Below are 13,832 nucleotides of genomic sequence, written 5' to 3'. Positions count from 1 at the left end.
ATTGGCATGTCACTTAAAGTCTTCCCCTATTCCCTCCCCTTCTACTCTATATCTTCGATGGGATTTTTTGATCAAAAGTACCTCTGTACATCAATGGGAAAAAGAAGTTATATGTTAATAATGGTCAGTTTAAAAAGATTAGTTCCAATTGGAGGCATTTGGGCACATACTCCACTGATCATTTTGTATCAGATTTACTATGGTCTAGCACCATACTATCTTCCAAGACTATAAACTGAAAAGGTGCACAAGGATTTTTTTTATATTAGAGGAAAAAGTTTATTTATAAAATACTCTTAGCAAGAAAAGTGAACTTTTCAAAGATTTTAGGATTTTAAGGGCAATAGATAGAATAAACTTCCACAGACAGGGAGATTAGTTGTCTTGATTTTCCTAAGCCTGTAAAACACCACTTAAAAGAGGATAAGTAGGATATATGAAGATATACATGCATCCTTGTATATGTCGTTATACATAATATATATAGTAAGTTAAAAAGCAGCTTAGTTGAGTATGTGTGAAAGGGGTACAAAGGAGTAACTTTACAGTGGAGTAATCTGACAAACATTTTAGCTTGGTGATTAAGGTCAACATCAAGAGTCAAATCATGTTGTTAGTATGTTTCCTTGATATGATATGATAAAAATGGTATTTCTGTGATTTTCCTCCCCAAAACACATAAGCCCAGTCTAATCATGAGAAAAACATAGACAAATTCCAACAGTGGAGGCATCCTACAATATACCTGAATAGTACGCCTCAAAATTGTCACTTTTGTCGAAAATAAGAAAACTACTGAGAAACTGTCAAAGCCAAGAGTTGTTGACATGACAGCTAAATGTAATGTGGTATCGTGGATCGAATCTTGGAACTGAAAAGGATATTAGGTAAAAACTATGGATGTTTGAATAAAGTGTCGACTTCAGTTAAAAATAATGTATGAATATTGGTTCATTAATTGTAAAAAATGTACCATATTAATTTTAGATTTGCATAATAGGGGAAATTGGGCGGGTGGAAGTGAGAAATATAAGAGAACTCTCCATGGTACCTCCTCAGTTTTTCTGTAAGTATGACACACTTTGAAAAAATAAGGTCTTTTAATAAAAAGCAGATTAAAGGGCAGAATTACAATGATTTTCCTTTTTTTTTTAAGTCCAGGTAATGTATCTGAAACGTATTATTAGTGAACTCTGAGAGATGGAATTATAGAGAGACTTTGATTTATATTTCCATTATCTATACTAATTTTTATATTGAACTTTAATTTCTTTTATTTGCAGAAATAGGTTACATTTAAAAAATCATTTAGTGACATATTCATTGTAAAAAGTTAAGGAAATACAGATAAGTATGAAGAAAATAATTCACATGTAATCCTTCCACTCAGAAATACCACTATAACATTTAGATTTTTTCCTGTGGCAAAATATATTTCTATATGCTATACTATATTCTTTTGTAACTTGCTTTTCTCACTTAACATTTTATCATGTATATCTTTCTGTATCAACCCTCAGCATGATTAAAATGCTAAGTCAAAGGCTTGATACATTTTCATGTGCTTTGATGCATATTTCAAAATTTCCCTAGGAAATTTGTAGCAGCTTATTATACTCCCTCCACCAAGTTCTCAAAATACAGGAGTCATAAACTGAGTCCGGCCAGTATTTTAAAATTAGATTTCCTGTAGAAATCTGTATTTCTCGCTTCTTTCGAAAAGTCAGTAGTTCTGACAGTAGTCGTGCATTCCTCTATGAAAAGAATTGACTGGAGCTGTGTAACTGCTGCCACAAATACCTTCCCACTCACTCAAAGTGAGGCTGTGTCCATTTGACATTTTATTTCACTTATGCTTTTAAAAATGGTCATGTTGAGAGAAATGTGAAAGATTTCTTGTGCATATATCTCTAGCAAAAATGATAAAAAGACCACATTTACAAAAAAGTAGGAGCATGTGTAAGTTTCCTTGTAGAGAAGTGAATATCTTTGTGTTTAATATGTATAGAGCGTCTTTGTTGAACAAATTCTAAAGCAGTAATTTTAAAATATACTAAACACAACCCATTTTACTTATTTTTTAATATTATCTTCCTGACTCCTATATGAATTTGTGTTAATCACTAACCTGCATAGTATTTTTTTTTTAAATTTGAATTTGTTATCGGTTACTGAGGTCTTTTGAAGGAATGCTGCCTAAATATTAAATCTTTTACTATTATAGTGACAATATCCACTGTTGGAGCATTTATAATGTCTTTATGAATATTTAGATTATTTTATCATTGCAGCTTCTTGACCGGATAGTCATGTTTTTCGTTCTTACTATTGCATTGTAATCCAATGATGACAGAAAACTCACTTATTAAAGAACGCAGGGCTGCTTATTGGATATACCATTAAACTAGAGTTATGATTTTCCTGTTTCATGTTAAATTTTTGTTTGACCTTGAACAATTTATTTAAAATTTCTTTGGCAAATGATGGGATGTTTTACATATTCTTCATAATTTTATTTAATGAAACCTGGACAGGGGCAGTTAGTCTTTGAAAATTGTTTAGATTGGCAGCCCTATCACAGGATATATTTTTAAACATAAATTTGCTTACAAAATAGGAAGAAAATATAAAAAATCAAAGCTATACAGTGATTAAAAGGAGGAAGAAAGAATAGGGCAAAATCCTCTAATAGAGTTTGGAAGAAAAGTGCTCGAAGTATTTTAATTTGATGTTCAAAGCAAGGTAATGGAATAAGTTTTTACTATATTGCAAGTGTGGTAACAGTACAATATTAACAATACTCTGAGGAAAATATTTATTAGTATGAGAAAATAATGGTTGGGAAACCAGGTGATTTATATATGAGGAAAGTATGTTAGTATAAGTCAGAGATGATTCCTCATAAAAATTACAGACTGGAATTAGGAAAATTTTGGCTATCTCCTACAAAAGGTAGTCAAACCAGAAAAGGAAAATATTTCCCATTGTTGTGTCAGTTCAGAAAAGTTAAACATATATATTTTTCTCATAGTTTGTAAGACTATCATTTAGGAAGTATGGGCTTTCTACATTTTAAATGAAACTTTTCAGGGCTACTAGATTCATACTGATAATATTAGAATCATAAGAATTTACTTTATTTGCTGGAAATCAACAAAAATTGTTACCACTATGCTTTAGAGATTTTGCTTTTTTTTTTTTGTAAATGAAATGGTTAATTTGAAATAGTATATATACATGGATTTTAATTCTGTCAAGTCGGTAGTATAATTTTGCAGAATGCTAATTTTCATGAGCAGGTTTCCTACAAGCTTATTTTCCTATGATTTCTGTTGTTAAAATGCAGTGCTTACTGTTAGCAATTTATCTGACATAGGAATACGTTTCAAGAGAGAATACTGTGAACTGTATTGACTTTTTAAAATATCAGAGTTCTTTGAGTTGTTGTTTTTAAATTGTGATACATTAAAAGCTAATTAGACATATAGTGCTATTGGTTTCCTTTCCTCAGGTTTATATTCAGAGAGGTATTACATAACTCTTGATCAGATGATGGATTGAATATTTTCTAAGGAAATACATTTGCATGTAATCATAAATTTGAAATAATAAATTTATAGGTCAATGTGTGTATTATGCAACCATGCTCTAAATTTTTTCTCTTGAAAATCTGTATGACAGTATTATTCATGAAAATATTTATACAGATTCTTGGTTATTTATTGAAAAATGCCATTCTATTAGGATGATGTAGGTTTAGCTAATGCTGATTTACAACTTATTATTGAAATGAAGTTTTCTTTCTCTGAATACTTATGACATATAATGTAATATTCTATAGAGATATTTGCATATGTATGTAAATAATATAAGGAAAATGTATTTGAATGTATACTTTTTTTAATAGGTGTCTCAGCGGCCATCTTTATCAAGCTTAGAAACCTTAATGATCTCACAGAAGTCCGAAATTGAGTATTTACAGGAGAAACTGAAAACAGCAAATGAAAAACTGTCAGAGAACAGATCTACCAACAAGGTTTTCTCAGAAAAGAGCATCTTGACAAGTGCTGAAGGGAAACAAAAGGTAGGGATATTTTGTCATTTTGTGAATTTGTCAGGATGAGGCTGGCAAGGCAAGCAATAAAGTTAAAAACGAACAACAGCATTTACTTTTCTGCTTTTTTTTCTGGAGGCTTTAAAAAATATCATGTGCCAAATGTTCAATAAAATAATTGTTGGGAGTAAAGAGTTTTCCTTTTATAAAAGACTGAATAATATATTCCTGATTTAATTAATGAAATATATTAATGGTATTATATATCTGTTTTGCAGTAAATTAACATTCTTATATTAAAAAGTTTTGGAAAGTATCTTTCATCTATCTAACCTATAGATAAACTAATATAAGTAAAAAATTATAATTGATATTAGTCGTTAACTCAATATTCTTATTTTAATTAGAAGAAAAAAGTATCTTAATGTTTTTCATTCAGACATGATATTTTAATACTACCCATATGGAATATAAACTATTAAATAGAGTTTAACATTAATATGTATATTTATATATTTTCAGATTTAAAGGCATAGTTATAGTGAAAAATGAGCAAATTTTTTGTAGTATGTTTCCTGTTTATTAATGTCTCAGCTTTTATAATATTATAAAATGTTATGCCACAAAAAAGTCTATGAACATTAACTAATATAAAAATTTCATAATGTCACCTTATAAATATCTTATTTCTAGGTAAATTGAAATTTCCCTGAAAGTAAAGAGTTTTAGATATATTTTCTCACACTTGTTACTTCAGCAGTAGAAAATAATGTTTTTAAGAGTAGAAAACCGTGTTTTCAAGATAAATTGTTTTTGAGTCTTTCCTTTTTTTCCTGAGTAGAATGAACTATTTTAGTAAAGAAAGCATTTAAAATTAAATCCATGTTTCTGTGGTGCTTTTATTTACTGCCTCTGATATTAGTAATTTTCAGAAAAATGAGCTGTATGTATGTATGTATTTAAACATAAATGCATGAAATGTTTCTTGCCATTTTGGAGTAGTTTCACATCACTGAGCTTTATTTAAATGAAATAAAACATTCCTAAAATTGAGAGAGAACCTTATAGGGCCTAATTTGGTTGCTTACTGTATTGCTGAAGTTTAAAAATATACTGCTTTGATGTTTCATTGCTTTTAACAAAAGTCAAAAGAACAGGAGGGATATTTTGAACAAAATTCTTGCTTTTTCATAAGGACATGCAGTAAGTATGAACAATATGTTGCCCAGCTTAATAGTTGCTTTCACATATTCCTTCTCCAGATTGGTATATGAAGCTGTACATAATATAAACACACATTCTTGTCTCTAGTTAGCCACATTATAGTTAATGACCATATGGTCATTATGGTATAAGATCTACTGTCTGTTGTATTTATATTCCTCAAGCATATTGTTCCTTCAACTTCACAGTGTGTTAAACTATTTCAAAGGGAAAAAAATCCTTTCCCTCTTGTTTCTCGTTGTCCTATCAAGTGTAACCTTGGACCCTTATAGAGCAATTAGACCAGCCTCTATCCCCTCCTTTGTAATGAGGTTTCTTGCATTTCTGAGTCTATAACCCTTTAGTCTTCCCTAATGGGACATCATTATTCTGAAAGAAACAATGTAAATGTAAATGAATATTCTCATTAACGAGTCACAGAGAAACCTTTAGCGGTAGCACTGTGGTAATTCCGCTTGTTATTTCTCTGGTATTCCATGCAGGATTTTTTTATAATTCATTATTAGTATTCAAAATTACTTGTTCTTTAATTTTGCATGTCTTTCATAATCCAGTGTTCCAACTAGTTCAACCATGTCCTTGTTTTATTCTCGAGGAACCACCTGTAAAACGTTCAAGGTCTTTGTCCCCAAAGAGCTCTTTCGCAGACACAGAGGAGCTAAAGAAGTTGAAAAAAGCTGAAAGAAAGATTGAAAACTTAGAGAAGGCACTACAACTAAAGGTGAACGTTAAATCATTTCTTTAGTAATAACCTTGCATAGGTAAAAATATACCAAAGTAAACATTCATTTTACAAATGACTGCTTATCATTTATCTTTCCTGATTTTAATTATATGTATAAAAATGTATGATTGGTTGATATTGTTTTAAGATTTCTGAGGATCATAAAGTAATACATTTTTGCTTCTTGAAAACTATTTACCCCTTTAAAATTATTTGGGAATGTTTTGGCTTAATATTGGAAATTTCTTACAGTTTCTCAGAGACAAAAAATAGAACTATAGCAAGTGAAAGAGAATTTTTTATATACATAATAAATATATAAAAAGACAAGCGAGTTAAAAACTATACTAACCTAGCTCAAGTCACTTAAAATTGTCCTTTTTAACAAAATTACATACTTAAAATGGCAAATATATATACATTATTATTTTTATTTTAATTGAATTTGCCTCAGAATACATGACATTTGAATCAGCGTTCTCCCATTGTTTAAGAAGCATAGACTTTTTTGGCCAGTCTTTGAGAGTTTATACTTTCAAAGTCATACTCTGAATTCTCTTTCGCAGAAGTTAGTTTTGCATATCAAACCGATTTTATGTTACCATATTGAGGGCTTTTATTTTTTCTGTGAATTTAATATGTTAATCTGTCATTCTTTATTCACAAATACCCAAAGGCCTGTACTATTTGAGATTTAACCATTTAATTGAATCTCAAATAATTTTATGACATTCTATGACAAGCCCAATTTACACATGATTAGAATCTAATGCATTAATGCTCATATTCTTTGTCATATAATATAGATTATTCTTAGAGAGAAAAAGGTTTGATTTACATTATGTGTGCCCTAGAACCAAATATGGTTTAGAGATATAGTTAACTATAAGCTACAATTAATATTTTTTCTTTTCACTAAATATTAAGTGTTAATTTATATTTATTCAGAATTAAACTATTAGTTCTAAAAAAAGAAAATTATCATCTATTGTTTCTATTAAAAATGAAATTATCAGATGACCTCAACTTGCTAGCAGTTAGCCTACTTGAAATTTATACACTTGGAGTTATTTGTTCATTTATTTGTTTACTCCATAATTTATTGAGCAATGCAATTAGCCAAGCGTTATGCTAGTCCCTTGTACAATAGGAGAAAAGATGAGTTTCTATCGTTTAAGACCCTTTCTCTAGTTAAGAAGATGTATTAGTGTAAACATTGGGGTACGTACGGGATATCATGGGCATGTTTAGGAAGCCAGTCTATCATCCTCCTTTTGCATAGTTCCTGAAATTCACATACCAAGACTTCTATTCTGTATTAATCTTGGTTCTCCTAGTAACAGAAGAAATCAGCTATAACCCTTTAATCTTTCCTAATGAGACATTATTATTCTGAGATATATATGTATATATTATATATAATATGCATACATATATATATACTTACATACATATAACACACACATATATATTTCAGAATATATGTATATATGTATATGTACATGCATATATAACACATATATAATACATATTATATATAACATACACATATATATTCAGAATACATATATTTAGAATATATATAAAGAGAAAGAGAGAGAAAGACAGAGAGAGACAGAGAGAGAGAGATTGAGAGATTGGGATTGTTTTACTATAAGGAATTGACTCATGCCATTATGGACTCTGAGAAGTCCAAGATCTGCAGTCTTTAGGCTGGAGATGCAGGAGGGCCAATGGTAAAGGTCTAGTCTGAATTCCAAGGCATGAGAACCAGGAGAGCTGATGGTGTAAGTTCTAGTCCCAAACCAAGTATGAGTGTGAAGGCAGGAGACCTATGTCCAAGCTCAGGGACAGTCAGGCAGAAAGAAAGAATTTTTTCTCATGCAGCTTTTTATTCTATTTAAGTCTTCATTGGATTGGATGAAGCCCTTCACTTCACATTGGGGAGCACAAACTGCTTTTTCAGTCTGCTAGTTTACAGATACACCCAGAAATAATGATAAACCGAATATTGGGCCAGTCAAGTTGACACATAAAATTACCCATCACGTATCCCATTTAGTAGTAGAGGATTTACACTCATTTGCACCCAGAGTCTGTGAGTCTTTGATAATCTCTTGTTTTTGGCAGGTAGGAGTAGAGCCATTTTCAGACATTTTTAGATCTAGTCTCTTTCACCTCTTGAATTTCTTATTTCAGAGTCTCAGAAGCATTATACTAATTTATTTGCTCATTCCTTTTACCTAACAAAAGCTCTTGCATGAGGCCTCAAGTTTATTTTCAGAGTAAAATTCTTTTTATATAATCTTTTTTCATTTCTATTCTTATGAACTCAAAAGTAGAATTGCAAATATGATTTTTGGAAAGTCAGTTGACACAACTTTCCTATTTTCTAATGTTTTAGTCATTTAGACTTATTTGCACACAGAAATTAGAGCCTCTAGTTTAGCTAGTTTAATTGCAAAATACATAGAAGTTACTCACTAAATGTTTTATTGAATGATCTAATAAATGGATGTAATTCAGTCCCTGCCTATGGAATATTTTTGTGTGGCCCCTTAGGAAAATGTAATAATTAATGAAATTAAAAGTATTTTTAAGTCCTTATACTTGGTTTTGTCATAAGAACTTTGGGGCTAATATTTTCCAAATGAAGTACTGTAGTTTCGACTTAGGCAAAGTAGTACTTAAAAAATTGTAGTACAAACTACAGTTAACTTATATTTGTTAGAATATTGTAAAAAAGTATTTTGATTTTTTTTTAAACATGTCTTTTGAGATATCCAACTTTTGACTAAAGACTTCAGCCAACATCTGTTCATGCAGTAAAATAGAGAAAAACATTTTTCTTTAAACTATATATAATTATCTATCTTATATTTATATTTATGTAAAATTTTACTATCTATTTCTAAAATAAGTTGAAAGAAGAGTAGTCTCAGATTAACTTAACCCATGTTTTACAGTTGGATATCAGCATTATAGAGCATAAATCAATGATGAAACTTTATTTAAAAATAATTATTATTATAAATTATTTCTATTAAATTGATTTATCAAATAACCTCCAGTTTGGTTTTATTTTTAATAGTTTAAGTTTTAATAATTTAATAAGAATTATGTATAGAGTTATGTATAGTGAATTATAAAGCATATAAAATTAAAACTTAAAGATTATCTATAAACTATTTTCTTATAATCCCTACTTAATGGAAGGAGCCACTTATTTAAATACAATAGGAAAGCCAAACTATTCTCTAATTTTGAATATATTACACTAAAGTTTTAGGAATTAGAAGTGGCCACATCAAGTGCTTTGATTAAGTAATATGCCTACTACAGAGCCTGGCATGTCGTAAGTGAAATGCAGCAGTTCCCAACCTTTTTGGCACCAGGGACCAATATTCCTTTGAGAATCTAATGCCTGATCTGAGGTGGAGCTGAAGTGGTGATGCTAGCACTGGGGAGCAGCTGCAAATACAGATGAAATTTTGTTTGCTTGCCCACCAGTCACCTCCTGCTGTGTGGCCAGGTCCCTAACAGGCCACAGACCATAGGAGTCCGCAACCTAGAGTTGGGTGCCTTAGAAATATAGGACTCAGAAAATTTGTATTGAGTTTTAATCTTTGGATTAATAGCATAATATAGTTGATTAAGGAAAACAGTGGGTATACATTCAGTGATTAATGGTAGCTGAGGCAGAACAGAAAAATGCTAAAATAATAACAGTACTAACAATAAGAAACTCAATTCATTCCATTAATTCAACAGAAGATTATTGTGAAAGATAATAGAAAAAAATTTGCTATCCCATTCTATTAATTTTTACCTTTTGGACAATCTTTTAGGTTCTGTTTACTCAGAGTTTCTAGGAACTCTAAAACAGACTTTTAATGATTCAAAACCACTGAATTTGTATGTAATAATTTTTAAGGAATTCATTGTAAGATATCAGTTTATGGAGAAGGATTTGATTCAATGAAGAATGGTTACAAGAGGCTATTTTTGAAATTTTAACTAAGTAAAATAAGTTTATTTTAAAATTATGTTTTGTCATGAATCTTTTCTAATATCTGTAAATTTCTTATAATTGTTTTATTAATTTATAATACGTCTTGTTTAAATTCCTAATAAACATTCTTAAGGAATCCTAATAAACATAAGTAACTTATGTTTATTTATGAGATGACATCAACATTAAATACTAGTCTTCTATTTGGCTAATTTGAATTATTCATTTATTTCCCATACTTAAGATTAGAAAGCTTATTGTTCAAAGAAGTGAAATGATATTTGGATTTTTTTAACAACAGTATGGGAAACTCAAGGTCATTCTTTATTTCCTAGAAGAAGACATATAAATAGCTTCAATTCTGAAAATAGAGCTACTAAAACACACTGAATTTAAGTAACTATGTCAAAGTAAAACTTAGTAACATTGAGTTGCGGGACTTGAACTCTTATTGGCACTTAACACCCTGCATGTAATAGGCTCTTAATATATGGTTCTTCTATTGAAATGAACAAAATTGAATTCAGTATCCTGAATTTTTAACCATGGTATTAAACCATGTTACTTTTTTAGCAAGTTTTCAGTGATTGTGATTTGTCTTCTGAAATTCTTTAGGATAACATTTATTCTGATTGCCCCTGTCAAATGATGTCATTCTCATGCTTTTTTATCAAGTACTTCCATTCCATATGACATACAGATCACTTGGTGTGCACAGGGCTCAAATCCTTCCTAATAACTATTTAAGAGAATTAAGTTATCCTATTAGACATATATTTAAAGTAGACAAAATACCCATGCTGTTGAGACAGGTAGAATTGCAATACAATAATGCAAACTCTGTGAAGTATTACCTCACTGTTGATATGAGAGATAGATGGTCAAGGAAACAGTGAATTTGGCTTGTAAATGATAAGGGCATTAGTGTTAATACCTGGAAAGAGAGGAGGGAAGGAAGCTGACTTGCTCTGTGCCTCTATAAGGCAAGGACAGTACCTATACGTTAGCTCATTTAATTTAGTCATCATAATTTAAATCTCTGTGTCCTTTTTTTATATTTTACAGAAAAAGAAATTGAATTAATTTAAATACTGTTAAGATTATGCAGCTAACAGGAGAATGCTTAAAGAATGGGATTCAGATCATTCTGACTGCCATGTGCCTACTCAGTTCACTTCGCTATACTATTAGAGAGTACCTGTTTTCCCCACTAAATAAAATACAAATTCCTTCATACAGAAATATGAAAAAGTTTAAAAAACAAATTTGAAATTCTCAAAGGTAAAAAACTCAAGAAGTTACTTATTTAACTTTGAGAAACACAGTTCGTAAGTGATATAATATATCCTCTCAACTGAAAATTTGGCCTTTGTAAGTTCATTTTGTGGTCGTATCTAAAAATTAAGATTTATCTCATGTGCTCTATTTAAAACATTCAGAAGTCACTGACTATAATTGTTTAACTTAGTAATATTTGGACTGTCTATATCCCATTACTTCTTTAAGAGTACTAAGCCTGGCTGTCCCATTTCAGTTCTTCATGGTACAACCCAAAAAGGCTTAAAGTATGCTATTCTTAACAGGTCCAAGCTGATTTTCTTCTTCCTATGAATCCTTGTGCCTTATAACAAACTAATCATAAATACATGGGCGAAGAATTGGTCTTCCTACTCACTTATACAAATTATATATGTACTTATAACTAACAAAATAATCATGCTTTATGTATGGACAAATCCTTGTAGCTCATAAATATTTGTATGTATACTAATTAATAACAGGGAAAGGAAAGTAATTTGATAGCAAAAATTTGAAATTACTTAAGCAGCTTTAAAGAAAATGCAGTGAGTCAATTGAATTTATCAAGGAAAACTATTCTGTGACGTTAGGAATTTTTCCTTTTCTTTTTAAATTAAATAAGTTTTATAAATTCATTCATATTTACATTCTATTTTCTTCCAAATTTCATATTTAGATGAGTAACCTTTATTTGTAACATAACATTAATGCTTTCTTCAAACTTGTATACTTGCTTTTTTGTGTTCTTCAGAGCCAAGAAAATGATGAGCTAAGAGATGCCCATGAAAAACGCAAGGAAAGGCTACAGATGTTACAGACCAACTACAGAGCAGTAAAAGAGCAATTAAAACAGTGGGAAGAAGGCAGTGGCACGTGAGTTACATAGCTCATAAAGACATTCTCCTAAATATTAAATGGAATGAAGTAGCATCATATAGGTGTTTTAATGGCTTTTGTTTGATTTTAAATAAATTATTTGGTAGTCAAATCTTTATTGTGAATTTTTAAAGAGAGAATATAATAAATGAAAACAGAAAGATGCTAGCAGTAACTATAGATTTTCCTATCATTTGCAGAAATCATTAGCATAGGTAATTATAAATTCTCGTATACATTTTTATATCAGTAGAGTAGCTTAATAAAAGTATATAACTTAAAGCAAAAATAGTTAACAGTCACCTGATTGGAAATCTACTTTGGATAAATACTGGTGTTATAATTTTTATAACTCAAAAACTAAGTTTTAATTGAAAGACAAGAGAAATATGAAATTCACATACATAGTTAGATATCTTAAAAATATTTCAACCTAGTATGCAATTTGAAAATCTTTACTATCCACCAGTTTATTCTGCAGCTTGTCTGAATGAATTGGCGGTCTCAGTTCAATTGCTTTTGAACAGGTGTTCAGATCTTGGTTAGTTGTAAGTGGCTCCCCTGTTAACAGTATCAGCAGAGGGCAAAGGACTGAATGAGTACAGAAAATCTACCACCCTCTTATCTTTTGAGATGGATCCTTTAGGGCAGTGTTGATGATACACCTTGGTCTGTTCTATAGAGGAATACTGTTTCTAAATTGGCCAGTACAGCACTTTTATAAAATAAAAATGAAGAGTGTGTTTTATGTACAGAGAATGAAAACATAAAGGGCATTTGGCATGTTTTGTAGGTAATTGTCACATCTAATTTTTTTCACTGAAGATTGGAAAATGTTTCATATCACTTGTCAGTAAAGCAGTGATAAAACAATTTGTCCTGTATTTAGACTATACTCACCTAACTTTTTAGTATTCACTAGAACTGTGAAAACTACTTTCTGATGTATTCACTGCTGATAGCTTGTTTTAATATAGAACAAATATACCACATTCATATTAGTTGGTAGCAAATTCTAGATGAGTTGGTTGCTTATAGTCTTTTTTAGAAACCATGACAGTCCTATACTGTATGATTTAATACTAGTAGAATGAATGAGAGAAATGGAATATCATGTATCTGCTTAAGCTTTCCTTCCATAGTAGCAGCTTAGCTTTTTAGGAAATTATAAGATTTTAAATTCTATGTACTTAAGTTTTAGGAAATTCATTCCATAAGTAATGATCTTAAATTAGAAATTTGGGCATAGATATTTTTTAATTTTAGGGAATCTGTGAACGAATTTTTATTATACTTCGAACATATTAAGGAAGAAAGCAACTTCATTTTAAATATAGGACTGAAATCAGAAAAATAAAGAGAGCAGATCCCCAACAACTTCGACAAGAAGATTCTGATGCTGTATGGAATGAACTGGCCTATTTCAGAAGGGAAAACCAGGAGCTAATGATTCAGAAGTGAGTTTCTTTTTTAACAATATGGACTTAGATAAACATTTGGGAGACAATTTTTGTGGCTTAAAGGCCATGAGAGAAATATCTTATAAAATTTGGAAATGAAGTAATCTTTTTTTTTTTGCCAATAAAATTAAAAGAAAAAGGACTAGCTTTTTAAAATATATATTTATAATGCAATAACAAGTT

At 30.1% G+C, this 13,832-nt stretch overlaps 1 protein-coding gene across 5 annotated transcripts in view; it reads left to right on the top strand.

Annotated features, from left to right (window-relative positions):
- Positions 1–13,832, top strand: part of CNTLN (centlein) — a 255,643-nt gene that overhangs the window by 123,826 nt on the left and 117,985 nt on the right. For all 5 annotated transcript variants that reach the window (XM_039870922.1, XM_039870887.1, XM_039870754.1 and 2 more), the window contains 4 exons: positions 3,908–4,084; positions 5,874–5,999; positions 12,065–12,186; positions 13,527–13,646. In XM_039870922.1, the coding sequence (XP_039726856.1) occupies positions 3,908–4,084; positions 5,874–5,999; positions 12,065–12,186; positions 13,527–13,646 (545 nt within the window). The remainder of the gene's footprint in view (positions 1–3,907; positions 4,085–5,873; positions 6,000–12,064; positions 12,187–13,526; positions 13,647–13,832) is intronic.

The sequence above is a fragment of the Pteropus medius genome, unplaced genomic scaffold (assembly GCF_902729225.1).
Source record: "Pteropus medius unplaced genomic scaffold, Ma_sr-lr_union100, whole genome shotgun sequence".
Classification (NCBI taxonomy): Eukaryota; Metazoa; Chordata; class Mammalia; order Chiroptera; family Pteropodidae; genus Pteropus; species Pteropus medius.
Note: the sequence above shows the minus strand (reverse complement) of the source record. Positions and strands in the feature narration are given on the sequence as shown.